Raw genomic sequence first — 17,659 nt, forward strand, 5'->3', positions numbered from 1 at the left:
ATGAAGGATAGATTGTAGTCATATAGGGCTGCCAGAGTGGCAGTGTCAAATGGAGAAATCCAGATTTCAGTGATAGCAAGAAGGCCTAGGGGAGGAGATATGGCGTGAAAGTAGGCAGTGATAAAGGAAGTTGTGTTGCATACTGATTGAGCATTCCAGAGTACAATGTTCAGTTGAGGAGGTAAGAAAGAGTAGAGAAGTTCAGTCTCAGAGGAAGAGAGGTGATGTGGATAGGTTTTAGAGGAGGTATGGTTAACCCGTCAGCTTTGTTTGTTGGAAGGACGTGGGAAAGAGAATGAGTAGTGGGAGTTTCGAGTTGTGAGTTTTATAATAGGTATAGAAAAAGGGGGAAGTTGTAGCGTGATTTGAGAAAGGGTAGGGAGAGGCGAGTAGGAGGAGCAGGAGTGAAGGAATTATATGTAGTGGCACAGTGTGGAGAGACGATACAGTAACTAGGAGGCTTGGGGTATGCACAAGTGCAACAGGGAGAAAGACAAAAGTGAAGGCTCATAGGTAAAGAGGCAAAGAGTCTGGTCAATTGCTGATCTTCATCCTTCAATTTCCAGCCCTAAACTGGGATGCCCCTGTCTAAAGACCTTTAGGGTGCTCAGAAGGGATGACGCATGCTCTTGTCACCTGATCGCAATTAATAAGCAACACATTCAGTTCCACAAATCTGCACAATGAATGGGCTAGTGGTAGTGGATGCTTGAACCCTGATTGGATGAAATGCTAAGGTCCATGCATGTATAAGGCCCTTGGTTTCTAATTAAGACATTACAATTATCAATTACCAACCCAGGGCAGTAAAGCCTGCTTCACAATTTCTCATCAGAACACTCCACTGAGGCCTTCATTCTGATATGCATGAATTTTGAGGAAAAGCATGGAACAAGGTCATTCAACTCTTTCGCCTGCATCCATGCCATTCTGTTGAATGCCTTCAGGGGATCCCTCGCATGTTCACCGAAACCGCAGCAGGCACTGGGAGTTTCCACTCCTTGAGGGTAATCCTCAAGCCCATTCACGTTGATCATTATTTCGATTACAACCGAACGGATTGATTTCTGTGGACAGTTCCCACTTTTCAGTGCCAGAAAGAAATAAAACAATATTGTCTGTAAAAGTGAACAAGGAGATGATAGCCACCATCTTTGTCAAGGTCATCATTTCACTCCTGATGCAACACATCTGTGAAGTGAAAGTCACAAACAAACAGTTGGGCTCTTTTGGGATCCCATGCCTTTCAGCACACGGAAGAAATGGCTCCAGGATGTGTCTCTTACGTAGGAAGGGTTGGATAAGCACCTGAATGTAACAGCCTGATTGTACAGATTCAGTAATTATAATTATGATAAAGTAGTGATCAAACTCTTTCACTGACTATATGGGCTGTGTGAATGAGGCTGCATGTGAACTCTCCTTCTGGGGCTCAGTCGACTATTGCTCCTGGGGCTCAACCATGTGTCAATCTTTTAAAGAGCCTCTCTTCTACTACAGACCACACAGCATTTTGCAAGCTGTTGAAAAATCATCTATTCACCTTTCTACGAATGCACGCATAGTCTCGAACCTTAACCTAGTCCCAGACCACACGACTTACATTTCCACTTATTGAGTATATGATTCACATAGAATCCTGGCAGATCCAGCACTCTGTCACATCATGGAGTGTAATACTTTAATACACACTTCTTAATAGTCTGAAAGCATGTAACATAAAGTACCTGCTTCAGCACCGTATGAGGAGTAGAGGAAAGCCAAGAGCTTCACGGACGCCTTCTGGTAGAGCTGGATCACAGAGTCGTTCAGTGGGTCCTTGTTCTTCTCCAGCCAGCCGGTGATGTTGTAGTCCACGGTGCCGGCGTAGTGCACAAGGGAGAAATGGGCCTCGGCCTTGCCCTTGGTAGGCTTAGGCTTCTGGAAGTTGTTGCACTTGCCCAGATGCTGGTCATAGAGTTTGTTTTTGAAGGATGTGTCTGTAGCCTTAGGGAACATGCACTCCTCTTCCAGGATGGAGAAGATGCCCATGGGCTAGAGGATGGGAGAAAACATAGAAAGGGCCTATAACTAAAATGTTCCTGAAAAGGTTCATGACAGTCCACCTCAGATTCAAAATTAAGGAATTATTTATGCAGTATGGGATAGCAGAAACCCCTTAGTTGCCATCTTTATCAGCCTACTAATTAGCAGCAGGATAGTACCGGTAACATGAAAAACTATGCCCACTGATATTTACTATGTTGTTGGAAATGGCAGTATTAGTAATTTGGTCAAATTCTCAAAACAATAATAACGGCCAAAATGAGAATAGTGTTATGATGTGCATGCTTTTTTCTGATTAACAAAAAATATGGGAGGATGGAAGTTTGTCCCACACATTGATATGTAATAAAATGAGGGTAGGACATCTGTGAAAATAGGGATACGAATAAGGGCCTCCAGATGTTGAGTCTCAAGCCAAGATTGTATATGAGAATTATCATTTGCATTGTTGCTTGAGGATTTTAGTTGAAGTAACATTGATTGGGATCCAATGATCACTTACGGGGAAAAGTCTGTCGTGAAATGTGACTCATCCAAAGCATTAACCATACCTTCTCAATGAGCTCAATGCAGGCGGCCAGGTCCATGCCAAAGTCGATGAACTCCCACTCAATGCCTTCCTTCTTGTACTCCTCCTGCTCCAGGACGAACATGTGGTGGTTGAAGAACTGTTGCAGCTTCTCATTGGTGAAGTTGATGCACAGCTGCTCCAGGGTGTTGAACTGAACATTTAAGATACAGGATAGTTTAGTGGATTTGAAAAAGATGCAAACATTGTGCTTTTCCATGCATCTAATATAGCAACACTTTAGCATTTGTACGGTACAACTGCAGTGATCGCATAATTTACTTACATCAAAGATTTCAAAGCCAGCAATGTCCAGGACGCCAATGAAGTGCTGTCGCGGTTGCTTCGTGTCCAGCTGCTGGTTGATGCGAAGGACCATCCACAAGAACATTTTCTCATAGACAGATTTGGCCAAAGCACCGACATTGTTGTACACCTGATCAGAGAGAATTGTAGCGTCAATGAGTATTTCTTTGGTTTTCAGAACACCTTGGGTTTCACAAAGCAAATGGGGGTGACGCTACTGTACCTGGGCGACAGTTTGACCTTTGGTGACGTATTCATTCCCGACCTTCACTCGTGGGTAGCAGAGAGCCTTCAGCAGATCTGCAGAGTTCAGACCCATCAGGTAGGCGATCTTGTCAGCCACTGCAATTAAGGTTATAGGATTATAAGGGAGTTTTTGGAACACTGTAAACTATATATTCCACGAAACTGCACGAAAGGTACTTTACTGCAAAATCCACCCAAATAGTGATCGGACTGGTGAGAACTAGAAAGTCTTGTAATGGTTTTACCTTTTTTGCTGTCCCCAGCAGTTCACTTCCAGTGATCTTCCCCATCAGCAGATGCCTCTTAATTCAAAGTTATTTACAGTAAACTAGTTCACATAGAATGACTGAGCATGTCTACCAAACATGTACAGAACAGCTTTACATGACTCGGGGGAGAATGTTCCTATCCTAGATGTGCACCTTTCTCACTAGTGCCCCAGAGCAAGCTGCTGCAGCCTCAATTCTACTGTCAGCTGACCGTTGCAGAGCTGCACATGGTCAACTGGCACCCAAGTACTACCTATGTCACCAGCACATAGTTTTAGTGATTATGGGGATAGCCAAGATAAATATCACCAAACACCTACTCTGGAATAATGAAGCAATGACACGGCTGGGGCTATTGCCTTAACACCTGTGCTCTGGCTAGGAGGCTGCATCTCTTTGAAAGTGCATTTGTTCACATTTACCATATATTATCTGATTGGTCAGTCTTCAGACCTCCATGGGCCTACACTAACAGTGCACCCTACAAATGACCTCTTAATTAACAAAATGCATGACAAAGCTCATGAATAGAGGGTCAAGGTGAGGGTTTGAGAAGATCCAAGGGACGCGTCTTTGCATGTATGTATACCTTCCGTGCCGTCAGGCTCTGCCTGCTCCTCTCGCTGCTTCTGCTTGAACTTCATGTTGCCGTGGTGCATCACTGCGCCGGTCAGCTTGTAGATACCCACTTTCTCATCCGGGTTAAAGCCCAGGATGTCGATGGCGCTCTGCACATAAAAGGTGTGTCCATTAACAGTGAGCAAGATATTTCAAGATGCCCTGTGCTATGTAGAAGAGGATATGATGTTTCACTATAAGTATCTCCCCAATGGGCACATGTCAAAGAAGGGATGACTATTAGTAAGTGTGAAACCTAGAAAGAGTTTATTTTGCTTGACAGCTGATATGTGATTGCCAAAATGACCAAAAAAGCATCCAGCCTCCATCTTCGGGGATGCCCTCCCTGGTCCTGTTATTACATTCCGATTACATTCAGCTTGTCCCTGTTTTTACCTTTATGTGTAAAGTTTCCTAAAAGCTTTGCTGCAGCTCGGCTCTGTGGCTTAGTCCCGGAAATATAGCTGGCTATTTATCCCCCACCTGCCTCTTCGGCCTCCTATAAGAAACTTAATTTCACCCATATTTAAAGGCATAGTGTTTTGTGTTGCAGCTTTGAAAGAGTTTTGGTCGGGGTTTAAATACGCAGGTAGCCTGAAGAGTGCTGCATTGCTCATCCTGGATGACCTTCTCGTCATCACTAGTAGGATGGTGTGGGCAGGGATTCTGCTTGTGCTGTTGAATCTCTCAGCAGTGTTTGATATTGACGTCCATGGACACATTTCTACATATTGAATAAGAGTGGAGATTTCACTGGAGGCTTTTGCATCGGATTTGGCTCTCTGATTTTTCAACATATGTATATGACATTGTCCATCTTTCATCACCAAGATCTGATTGCAAGCCCCTGACCTGAGAGTTCCCCAAGGGTTTGTCTTTTCATCTGTGTTCAATCAGTACATGAAGCTGCTGGGACAGGAGCCTGAAACATTTGGCTGTTCAGGTGTTTTAGACTACAACTACCATCACCCCTTGCGGGCATACATTATGTTAAGGGGTCATGGGAGTCTCTAAGGTATTAAGAATCTACTGGGGTTTCTAAATAGTGAAAGATTAGGTAGATAGGCATTGCATCAAGTCGAACCCTTCTAAAATCGAGCTCATAGTGGCTGATGATCCTAGAAAGAATTCTTGCTGGAGTTGGCTGCCACCTAAGATTAAAAACCTGTGATGGCATCCCTGGGGTTTCGTATGGATCCTTGTAAAAGTAAAAGGCAGAATGTTGCTACCACAGCCTCCAAAGGTCAATGTAGCAAGCCTTGTCATTACCAGTTTGTAAATAAGAAATGCAAACTGGAGTAAAAAGAAAGCGAGCAATTTTTTGGTACACAAACTTTGAGATGGTAAAAACAATTGACGAACATCAGGACAGCTCTTGAATTTCATGAAGGAAATGGAGACTCTACTCTCCCTACCTTTTCCTACCTGATTCCTGGCTCTAGGTTATACCCCTGGTCTTCTGTTGTACAGTGCTTGCGGGGTCCCCTTTGAGTGGAAACAGGCCATACATACATCCATACTTACACACGTATATGCCACTACTGTTCATGTGTTATTCCTCCAACATCCTTTGTTGGTTAGGATATAAACATGGTTTTCCTCTGACAGACCTTGGAGCCCTGGATTAGGCCCTATTCATCTTCTACCTAGGTTACAGAAGTCGCACCAAACGAGCTGAAAACGAGCCTGCGGTCCATCAGAGCTCAGCAGCCAGACTAATCATGTGAAAAGTAGCATTTCACCACATGACTCTGCCTTTGTACCAACTTCATTGGCTCGCCATCAGAAGTAGGATGCACTTGCAGGCCCTGGGTATCTGTAGCAGGTTATCTACATTTACTCGCCATCTTATTTATCCGAACCATTACCCCTTCCCTGTGGCAAAGTGCCATGCCACCATTGATGGCAATAGAGATCTACTGGCTCTCCACAGGACCCCATCTCAGAGGTCCAGGAAGCATGCCTTTATTTTGCCTTGGAACCTGCCAAAGGAAATAGAACAGCCAACAATTCAATTCTGAAAAGAAGCCTCTACCTCTATGCTTGGGTGGCCTTTCCCGGATCCCAGCTAGTCAAGAGATAGGAAGTACGGCTTGTTGGGGAAGCCTGACGCGCGGGATTTGGGGAGAAATTTAATGATGGTTTTATTGTATTTGGCAGGTGGTGTATTTAAGTTTGTTAGGAAGGCTCCATGTTATAGTTATAATGTCTCAATGTGTTTTAATAATACATGAAATTACAAATATACATTGATTGTCACTGTCTTTCGTAGACCTCATTTACTCCTTCGTATTGTATGTCTTAATTCTCCAAATTATATTTCGAATGCCGTGAACGTGGTAGTTCACCCTTGATATTAAATGCATGTTGGATTGCAATATGTACAGCAACATATAAACTGTTATGTAGCAATATGTGAACAGTGCCCTCGGGAAAGACAGGGGCAGTGGAGCGGTGGTGCCGCTGGAGCAAGGGCTCCACTGGTGATCATGTTCAGGCTTCATGCAGGGTGCATGTAGCGAAATGGGCATCCTGGCAATGTCTGATCATAGTGAAACTTTCTCAAATGCTCCCTGTTTTGTATCGATGGGCACTGGCGGAAAGCCATCATAAAAGTTGCATTTAATTTTAGAATGTGTATCATATTCATATCTAGATCAATAATTCATCTTCCCAATTCAATGGGAAACGTGTCAGCGCAACATATAGTGAGGAACTGCAAAGTGGGTCACAGTATCCTAATGTTTGTAGTGAATATTGCTTAACATCCAGGTTGTCCATTGGCCTTTAAGTAAACCATCCTCCGGTTGTTGGTCAATATGCTTTTACCTCTTAGGGGGCTGTGTTATAAGTCAGAAAGTTCTAAGTTAGTAAACTGGACAGCTTGCAGCAGTATTCTCTGATGGGTTGTCTTGATGGGAAGGGAAGGGGTGCTGACCGCCCTTCTTGTTTTTTGCTTTGCTAACCTTTCTGTTCCAATGTATTATTTTATGTCTGTTTCTGTATGCATTGTGAGCGACTAATATAATTATGGTGTCATTTATGTTGTGAAACTATGCTGCCTCCGTTAATGCACTCCCGGACCCAATGCCTATTTTGCTTGACCTGCTTTTTGTACTGATTTTGAGGTGAACCTTATAAATAAATATTTATATTTTTTAAAGAAAGTTCTAAGTTCAGAATGAGAGGGCAGTGGGACAACAATAAGTAACCAGACCAAGCAGTAGAACCTCCAGGGGGCCCTAATAGATATTAAACAGTGAGGCGAGGGATATTCCACCAGAAGAACAAGGACAGGACAATTAGCAATGGCGATGGTAGGCAACGGTGAGGCAACAAGGTAAGACAAGGCTAATGTATGTAGCTCAATGGAACTGGTGTGTTTACTGCCATTGATCCAGACACATAGGAAAAATAAAAGCCCATTACGCTCAGCAAGGGCATTCAATACATTCAATTATTTATGGAGAATCAAATGACAAAAAGAACACTTACATCAGTAGCCATCAATTCCTCCTGGTCATCAATGCTGGCGACACTGATTTCGCCTTGGCTCACAAATCCGAAATCGTAGGGATTGGTGGTGATGAGCAGCATGTCTGCAAGGCATAACATTGTACATAGAGGTCAGGCGTAGCTCAGACAATAGCTTTGGGCCGCCATGGACATTCACAGCGAATACCCACCTATGAGCTCCGGCTTCTTGTTGCACATGACCTGGTAGAAGATGTGGTAGCTTCTTTCTGCTGACAGCTGGAATGTTACTCTGGATTTTTCCAGAAGATCTAGAAGATTACAGACAATCAGTGTGTTAATAGTCTTCGGGATTCAAATCACAGAAGTGGCTCTAAGACTATATTTATATGTGTTGACTTACATGTTTCAATATCAGCAGAGGCCAGTTTTCCTGTAGCCCCAAAATGAATCCTGATGAATTTACCCTGTGGAATTATAGCAAGGCCAGAGTTGCGTTATAAAGTCATCTGCTTTTTCCATACATTTCTTTCAAATACATTCTTTTTTATCTCTGATGCCTAGTAAGGTAGTGTTATTGCCCAAATAGCTGGTCATTAACACAGATATTTGCCCTCACCCAACGTATGGACGGACGCCAGTCACTCGCGAAGAGGCAGAAAGAGTGTAAGGGACAAGAACTAACTTTAATGATCAGCTGCAAGGATGATGATGCCTTTAGTATATGAATCTACCACCCCATCACGCCCTGCTTTCCCGCGCCCCCAGTCTCTGCTCTGCCCATTGCCAGTGTTTCCAGGGAACTATGTGAGAGGGATTCCTGATGGAGGGCCTGCGGGTGTTCCGGAGCTGTTCAGCGTGCACATGATGGCATCGCTCCCCATCATTGGCATGCTCACACTTTGACTGGCAGATTGGCATGGTGCTTAGAATTCTTAGGGGGCTTATGATCAGTGCAAGTAGTACACTAAAGCCAGGGTGCATTGCAACCGCCTCTAATAAATTAAATACGCATTAGCCAGTAATGCCCTGACCTATCTGTGCCGGGAGCCTGATGACTTTCTCTGTTGGTAGACACATGCTTCTACAGGGCCTACCAGGCAGCATGAGGGCATTGCTGGGAACCATGGTGCTAGAAATGGGACCCTCCTATTCCATGCAAATATCCCCCAATGTCTGTCTGCTCCGTTCCTATCCCGATGACTTTCTCTGTTGGTAGACACATGCTTCTACAGGGCCTACCAGGCGGCATGAGGGCATTGCTGGGAACCATGGTGCTAGAAACGGGACCCTCCTATTCGATGGAAATGTCCCCAATGTCTGTCTGCTCCGTTCCTATCCCGATGACTTTCTCTGTTGGTAGACACATGCTTCTACAGGGCCTACCAGGCGGCATGAGGGCATTGCTGGGAACCATGGTGCTAGAAACGGGACCCTCCTATTCGATGCAAATGTCCCCCAATGTCTGTCTGCTCCGTTCCTATGAACGTCTTTGCAGGACCCTCTGCTATGTGTAAGTTTGATAGAGAAAGCTCCTAGCATGCTAGAGAGAATGAGTGAACCTCGAGGGAGTCTTAATATGTCAAAGAATTGTGTGAGGGAATGTTCCAGAAGACCGCAATAAGCCACATGTATCATTACTAAAGAGTGCAACATTAAGACAACCGCATTGCAGTAGTCAATATTGTCAAAGACCTGGGTTAACTGTGACAACTGCCAGGACAATCGCCAAGTTGACTGTTTAGACACTTGTGAGGTAAAATATGTATGTGACGTGGCAATAAACATTCTGACACCCTTAGTGCCAGAAGAGGGAAAGAGAGAGGGGAACCGAGAGGGGAAGACATGCAGAGTGCAGGGGGGAGTGGCAGTCAAGCTAGATGGAGGGAGGTCAGGATGGAAAAAGACAGGGAGAGAGGGAATGTGTGGGAGTAAGAGAGAGGTGGGGCAAAAGATAAGGCGAGCAAAAAACACATGGTGGTTCAGGATAGAGGAAGAGAGGAAGAGAAAAGAGAGGGAGTAAAAGACAGGAATGGGAAAAAAGGGAGCAAGAAAGACTGTCAGGAACGTATAGAGAAGAGAGTGCACGAGAGACCGAGACGTGCATGCGCTGCAGGCTGTGCAACCAACCATGAAACTACGCACTTCAGTGATATGAAAAATTCTATGTGTGGAGAACGGAGAGGCTGAGTCTTGAACTTACAAAGCGTGAGGAGTTGTCGTTCCTCACGGTCTTGGCGTTGCCGAAGGCTTCCAGCAGTGGGTTGGCTGAGATGATTTGATCCTCCAGGGTGCCCTAGAAAAAGCACATTTTCAAAACAGAGTAGAGCAGTTTTAACATTCATTACCCTTTCTTCCTGGAATCTCTGGACATCTCCCCTGAGCTCAAATAAATAAAGGAATGGACTCATAAGCCCGCCTGAGGCTCATCCCCTTCCCCAGTGCTGTTTCCCTCAGTGGGGGAGATCTGTGGTGGGGAAGCGATCCAATGGAAAGTGGCCTCAGAGGGGTTTGCTATAGAGTGGGTGCTCATCGTGCAGGCATCATCTCTAAGGGCATTGAGAAGAGGGCATTCTAGGATCCTCCATTGTGGCCCTGCACTAATGCTTTCTCTTGGCACCCATCAGTGCTAGGAAGAGTCCAAGACAAATGAGGTCCAGCGAAAGGAAAGAGGTGCCACCTGTGGTGGAGGAGGAAGGACCCAACGTCTATCATATAATATGAGCAAGGGGGGCAAGAAGCCGTGCGTCATAAATCAAAGGACAATGTTCCCCACATGTTGGAATGTTTAGTTTCTGTATGCTATGCTCTCATCCTACTGAATTCGTGCAACAATGTACATCATATAGACAGTGCTTCATTTGTGAGGGTGTTTCCCAGGGCTCAGCCCTGGCGCTTATTTTTGAGCCCCGGCACTTATTTTCTCAGTCTCACTTCAATTATGAAGTGGTGATGGTCAGTGCACCCCTCAACCAGAATGAGCAGCTGCGAGCTGTAGTGTAACCCCAAATATGTCGACACTGTGGGCAGCACCTATGGGTGGTGGCATCAGTGGTGGAGAACTGCCCACCCGCAGTGTCACAGGAGTGCTAAATAATATTTGGGACCTGGCACTTATTCTTTTACAAATGTGTGCATGTGCACTGAATAATTACAGGTTTTATCGACCCACACTCGAGCGATGGGCCCAGGCAAAGCTAAGGGAACATAACAATGGTAAGGAAATATATTTAAGCTCTACTGAACTAGACCACGGCCATACGGGGAGTTATGCTCCCTGAAGACCAAGTTAAAGGCCCAAGCACAGCAAGAGCGCTTAACCAAGGCTTCAGGGCCCATAACTCCTAGTACAGCCCGAGCTCATGCTCCATGAAGCTACTAAGTCCCTGCATTCTTTTGAAAAAATGCAAAATCTCAGAATGCAAAATCTTTCAACACCTTCCATCATTGGCCCTTCAATGTCTCTTATGGGCACCTGAGTCTGGGTCTATAGATGCAAATGTCCTTTTTAAATCATGCACATTCAATAGACTTTTATTTCCTGGTCATTTTGTGGGCATTTCTATACGCCATACTGTAGGCAATATGTCTCGAGTTGCTGCCTTTGACAAGGTGGCACATTGGATGGTGCCACACGCAGGCAACACGCACAGAAGGACCGGGTATTGGTCAGGAGGCGGCACGTGATGCAGATGCTGTGGGAAAATCGTGGATGGAATGAGAGATTCGCTGTTTATTGGTCAGGTAGAAGGTGTGGGGTTCTGAGTTGGCAGGAGATGTTGACAGGAGTCACTAGACAGCCATGGGACACGGAAGTTGGCATTATCTATATTTCAGGCTGCAAACACGGAAATTAAGTTCTCAAAATGGGCCTGGCACAATCATGTATTGATTCAAAGAACAGTTTACTTTAACTTACAGTGCTGATGTTTCAAGAAGTGTGAGATGCTGCGTGGGTGCTTATGTTGCTCTAAAGCAGGAAGCCTGCAAGACTACTCAAACGTCTCGGGAGGAAAGCTCAGGGGCAACGTGCTCGACTTGGAAGCAAGACTACATGGAGCAACACAGGTTCTATCCCGGGGCCGCGCTTGTAAACCTCTGGGTATTAAGCGTGTTATAATTAACCTATTATATCATATCATATCATATACCTGTATTTTTCCAGGTGTCGGCTCCTGCTTCTTCTTGTCGCTGGTGGCTGCAATTGATGCAAAGTACTGGATGACACGCTTCGTGTTCACAGTCTTCCCTGCACCCGATTCTCCACTGTGGGGAAAAGGAAAAAAGACTATACTCACACATACCAGTGAACAGCGCATCACATGACTGGAAATGAAGGGGAACGCACTTACGTAATCAGGATGGACTGGTTCTCGCGATCTACGGAAAGAAAGCCATAGGAAAGAGTCACATGGGGTGCAGAGGAAGGGGCCAGCTCATTCACCCCTAATAATGACAGCAGATCCCTTAGGACTCCCTTTTGGTTCAAGCGCTCTAGCCCCCTTCAGGAGTCATATAGTTTGAGCAGGTGCTTAAGCAAGTTGAGCCAGCTTAAGCAACTGGAAGATTCAGCAGTACTTCTGTCCGACCTAGCGCAGACACACTACCTTTAGATAATCCGTCACAACAGCCGTGAGGTATGAAAACATCCAACGTCTTGTGGAGAAAACAAGCATATGTTTGAAACAAACGGTTCATCCGTGACTGATATTTGGATTCAAAACTGGGCAGATGACTTGAACGAAACCTTTTAAACGCTGTATGAATTGCGTCGGTGCTAAGCAAGAAATGCAAAAAGGGTATTGGACTAGTACTGGCCCCAGGCATCCAATCCATTCCCTAGCAGAGGTTATCCAATGAAAGCAATGACGGGCCAATGGAGTCTGGTGCTGTGTAACATCAATGCTCCTGAGCACATATTAGACTCCATCCAATGCCGCCTCAATCCGATGGTTTGGGTCTATTTGACCTAAAACATTTATTCGAATTTATTTTACCCTTTTTTTGGTCTAAAATGTGGGGGAGACCCCCGCAACCCCCGCCCCTACTTCCCCTCAACCTAATTTATATCCTTACCCACCACCATATATATATATCGAATTAAATTTGACCGGAAAAAAGGTAAAAAAAATGTGATACAATTTTTTAGGTCAAATGTTTTTTGGTCAATTATGCTAATACTAGTCAGATCAATAGTACTGAGCTTTAGCTTGACTCCTGTAGTTGCTGCACAAACACCTGCTTAAATAGCATTGATGTGACACTCAATGACGAACAATGAGGGGGGTAACTGCTGCACAGTGTATAGAGCAAACCATGTATGTACGAATGCATGGATGAATACATAAATAAACAGACGAATGTGGTTATGAAAGCTGGCGAGTTTCAAGACATACGCCGGACATAAGGATGTTTGCGCTTTTTGCTGTTTTTCATGAAACCTTTCCTAAAGAAGTGGAGTCAAACCAAATGTGTTTGCCTTTTGCCCTTTATAGCCCAGCAAGGTGTACTGTTTGGCGCTGTGACACTTGGAGACAGAAGGCCTACTAGGATTCTGTGGGCCTAACTCACCAATTGGTGCATTGCACTGCAACATGCTTGGTGTACTTCGTTTCATGGGTGTACTCACCAGTCAGCATGAACTGATAGGCGTTGTCCGAGATGGAGAAGATGTGTGGAGGGGCCTCCTGGCGCTTCTTGCCCCGGTAGCCGGTCACCACCTCAGGGTTGTAGACTGGCAGCCACTTGTAGGGGTTGACAGTGACGCAGAAAAGCCCTGAGTATGTCTAAGGGAAAACAGAAAAGAACAAACTGGTATTATTTCCAGCAACGGAGAATGCCTCAGTGGGGAACAAATCCGAATGGAAACTTTTTCCAATTTCTGCAGCAAGGTAACAAAGAAAGTCTCTACAGAAGAGAAAAATACAGCTCAGAGTAAAAGTCTGCGTCCGATAAAAGTGCCGCTGGGATTAACTGCGTCACAGCTGGCGGTTATAGTACTACTGTCAGCAATTCCTCATGTACAGCAAAAGCCCATGCAAAGTTGCTTGACATTACCAAGCTGTCTTTAAAAAGGCGCAAGCCATGTCCAGCTGCTAACAAACAGGTGCCATGCGTGCACAGTAGGATTATGACAGAAGAGCTTTTTGGGACAGCATTGCCCTGTCCCAGAAGGTAGATGTCTTGTGACTGGCAAAACATGTGTTTTTGGTAGAATGGGACGTGGCCACTTGTGCTATTTCTGGCATAAGGAGTATCCAGAGTAATCGTTCTGGCACTGTGGCTCTACATTTCATACAAATATTCTTACTTTATCAAGTTTTACCGGCCAAATTGTGCACATGTTTCTTTGTCGAGAAACCAGAGTTTGTGGGACTTTTATTAGACACTTCTGCCTTCATTTTCATGTTTGGCGTGGATCCCTGAAAAGCTAAATGTAAAAAGGGAACAGCAAATGGACGCTGAGTGCTGGGTTTGGAAAGTCTCATGCAGAGGGGCTGTGATGATCAGGAGACTGCGGAGGGAACACATAGTTAAACACAAGGTTTTAGAAGCAGACGGGTGGCCACTTTCAACAGAGGACTCATGGTGTGATGCCAGACCTAGGCTCTCTGTCTGGGGGAGATTGGGGTCCCTGGACCCCCTCAGTAGCAGCATTAGATTGCTTCTCTGGATTAGAATATTTGGTTAGACATGTCAAAGTAGCATTATAATATTCAGATGCACTCACATAGATCATCCAGGCTGCATAGCGCTCTTTGAGGTTATACAGCACCGTCGCTTCATTCAGGTGGGTCATCATAGCCATGTCCTCAATTTTATCATACTTGGGGGGGTTCATCGGGAAGACTTGGTCATCCTTGACAGTGAGAGTCTGGGAGCAAGAAAACCAGGGGAATTCATGTTAGCTGAGGTCTTCGGTGCATTTCATTGGACAGGCATATATCCGAGTGCCACTTACCTGGCCATCCACAGTTTTCACGGTGGCTTTTCCACCTTCTTTACTCTGGAGCGTGCCCTTCAAGTACAGCTCCTTCGGCTCACCCACAAAGCAGGAGGTCTTAGCATCAAAGGGCCTATTCTGGTCCTCAATTCTTTCCTTCTCACTCTTTCGGAGGAACTGAGCCGCCTCGCCAAAGACGGCCATTTCAGCGTCTGAACTCATGACTGCAGTAGTCCTTTGGAAATAAAAAGAAATGCTTGTCAGTGAAATATGTGATTCGAGCTTTGTATGATTTAATGTGCACTATATACACCGTCCTAACTCATGACACCCAACCCTTTATACCCACAGAGATGCAGCGGTCATAACCCCTGTTACTGACAATAGCCATCAATGGCGCCATCCTTCAGTCTCCTAGAGGAACCAGTCTCAGACCTCACTCACTCCAATCTAGTCTTATTGGTCCCAGAAAAGGTACCAGCCTCACATCTAAGCAGCCGTGGTGTAATATGCACCGGGCCTGTACATCGGGGGTTGGGGCCTGCTCCAGCGCCATCAAATTTAGAGAATCATAATCCTGATTTGGGATTGAGTCCAGCAATGCTACACCAACCTTCAAGAGTCGAAGGCACAATACTGGATGGACTTTCCCTTCCGCAAGAGCATGATATGGGACCGATTGTGCCAACACCAGCCTCTCAAAATGATCAGTCCAACACATGACCAGCTCTCCACCTGGACAGACTGAAGTCACATTTCGACGAGTAGAGGTTCCTAGTATTTAGCAAAACACACACTCTCTTTGGAGAGCCATCTTTTTAACTGGTTGGTTCTGATTTACTAAATGTTATTGAGTAAAGTAATCAGATGGGTTTCATCAGGTGTGATTGGGTCAAAGCGAGACTGCTCACTCTGACGTGACTGTGTAAAGATAGATAATTTAAGAAGATGTTAATGATTACAATTAGGCGTGTATAAACAAGCCTGATTTGGTTCAAGCGGTAGTGCTTCAATAGAGGCATCCTTGTTTATTGAGCCATGATTGGGCCCTTCAATCTTGTTTAATATGTTGTGATTGGCTGCAGCGGGAATGTTTAATGAGACATTACGCTCATTCATCAGCATCCTTTGCAATCAGCATTGCCGAATGGTTCAAAACGCTACATTATAGAGATGCTTTAGAGTTAACCTTGGCCGGGTTTGAGTCCATTGGTATACTAACAATCTGTGGGGAGTTTCGTGTGGTAAAAAGGCTGCATACCGCCGGTACTGTTCTTCATTGGCAACGCGTAGACCTCATCCACTTCATATGTAGCCAGAAAGCTGAGGGGGGATGGGAATAGTGTGCTGAGCCATTCCACCACCAAGGTGACCGCCGTAGAGCTTACAATTTTGAAAAGTGATTTAAAATGTCTGTGATATCCCTGTATGGCTAGCACATCAGAGGCGTAGACAGGGTGGGGCCCGAGTGGGCAAGGCCCACCCAAAATCTATAAATTCCCAATCCTGGCTACGTCTCATGCTCACATGATGGCTGGTATGGGCTAGAACACCCTATGACAAGATATGTGCCTTTTTTATTGAGCTTTGTGTCAACAATCCTGAGCCAGGGGGGACTTAGTTACTATAAACAATATATATATATATGTTGTGCATGCGTTCATATTCTGTGATGGGCGCTAATCTGTACAGCTATTCCCTGTTAAACATACTCACAGGAGCACACCCTGTGTCAGCGGCACTTGTCCTGTAAAAGTGGGTTTGGGAACTGCAGTCCCTCCAGAAATTCTGATCCATGCTGACTGACTCCAAGATACTGATGCATGACTTTTCCTGTTCTATCTGTACTGTCATGGTCATGCAAGGACATATACTGACTGGGAAATTGTCCTTTTGGCATCCACCTGTTTGTCCTACTCTGCCTAAGTGTTCCTTTACGTTTTCTTTGCCATACATTCTTCTGCATATTCACTAATATTGTGGGGGTTCACATGCTCAGCCAGTAACCAACACCTCAACAATAATTGAGGAGCACATGGGTACTAGATCTGTTGCTCCGTCACATGGACCTTCCATGCGACCTTCTGAAGCTGTTGATGCTGAAGCAATGCCAGAATCCAAAATTAAGAAGATCTGAATCTTTCCAAATTCCTCCTAGAAATCTTTCTTTTCTTACTCTGATGTCATCTGGTGCGCTGAAGTGGCTGTGAGACTACATCCCAGTAACAGCTCTGAGAGATGCAATGCAATGGCTGCGAGCTGCGGCGCTTCCACATGAGAACAAACTGCAATGAACTTTGCCTGGGGCACAGGCGCCATTGTATGGAGTGTTAGAAGCCTCTTACCTTTACTGCCTCCCAGATGCAAAAGACAACGGAACCGACCACCGGGCACCCCGAGGCTGAAAAATAAAAAAAGAAATCGACTGTAGTGCTAGTGGTTTGTCAATGGTGTCGACCTCTGCTGCACACTGGCAATGGGTACAGTATTGTGTGGATTAAACAGTAAAGCCCCCTGGCATTCATGTTTTAGCTGGTCTGAAAACTAAGCACTGCAGGCCCTGCGTGTTAGGTTACACCTAGAGGGCACAGCTGGTGCCAGCATGCTTGGCAGAGACCCTCCTTATAGCATGAGCAGTTCACAAGTCAGGCGACAATCGTGCACATTTTCCACACACTTCATAATTCGCTAGTGCTTAGTAGAAAGCGGCAAAGGCGGAAAAAGTGCAGGGATGGCGGACATGACCTGTGCGTGGATATTGTTGGTCATCAGCGAGTGCCCACAACCCGTGAGTGGTCCTCACTTACCTCTGGAAGACGAGCCAGTGACGGATTAAGGGCTGCCAGCCTCCCAAAGGGCTTTTATAGACGGAGATCTGCCAACGCAGCATGGCTGGCCGCCCTATTTGGTTAATCATTTTATAAGTGTTTGAAAGTCAAATGCTAGTGGCTATAATGTCCCTCCATCCTGTCTCAGTGAGATATAATTGGCTGACATATGCATGCAATGCGGCCTCATGGATTCCATCAATGCTTTCTTTCTGAGATGCGGCAACTTAAACCCGTCATGTGCATGCTGGGGTCACAGATGCTGCCTGCTGAAGGCAACAGGAGGGGTCCTATGGAACCTATCCGTAGCCACGACCGCAGCTTTGCTAAGCGTGACGTAGGCCTTGCAAGGAGAAGATGA

The 17,659-nt window shown here is 45.4% G+C and overlaps 1 protein-coding gene across 1 annotated transcript in view; it reads right to left on the bottom strand.

The window, feature by feature from the left end:
* LOC138582825 (myosin-4) overlaps positions 1-17,328 on the bottom strand; it is a 48,094-nt gene extending 30,766 nt beyond the window's left edge. The window contains exons 1-16 of the mRNA XM_069654489.1: positions 17,278-17,328; positions 16,816-16,871; positions 14,489-14,705; positions 14,258-14,401; positions 13,157-13,313; positions 11,880-11,907; positions 11,679-11,793; positions 9,731-9,823; positions 7,931-7,994; positions 7,740-7,838; positions 7,549-7,652; positions 4,025-4,163; positions 3,144-3,262; positions 2,901-3,050; positions 2,598-2,768; positions 1,728-2,034 (exon numbers count right to left, since the gene is read on the bottom strand). Of these exons, the coding sequence (XP_069510590.1) occupies positions 1,728-2,034; positions 2,598-2,768; positions 2,901-3,050; positions 3,144-3,262; positions 4,025-4,163; positions 7,549-7,652; positions 7,740-7,838; positions 7,931-7,994; positions 9,731-9,823; positions 11,679-11,793; positions 11,880-11,907; positions 13,157-13,313; positions 14,258-14,401; positions 14,489-14,692 (1,894 nt within the window). The 5' untranslated portion in view covers positions 14,693-14,705; positions 16,816-16,871; positions 17,278-17,328. The remainder of the gene's footprint in view (positions 1-1,727; positions 2,035-2,597; positions 2,769-2,900; positions 3,051-3,143; positions 3,263-4,024; positions 4,164-7,548; positions 7,653-7,739; positions 7,839-7,930; positions 7,995-9,730; positions 9,824-11,678; positions 11,794-11,879; positions 11,908-13,156; positions 13,314-14,257; positions 14,402-14,488; positions 14,706-16,815; positions 16,872-17,277) is intronic.
* Between the last annotated feature and the right edge of the window lie 331 nt (positions 17,329-17,659).

Source organism: Ambystoma mexicanum, chromosome 3q (assembly GCF_040938575.1).
Source record: "Ambystoma mexicanum isolate Mex_15411 chromosome 3q, UKY_AmexF1_1, whole genome shotgun sequence".
NCBI lineage: Eukaryota > Metazoa > Chordata > Amphibia > Caudata > Ambystomatidae > Ambystoma > Ambystoma mexicanum.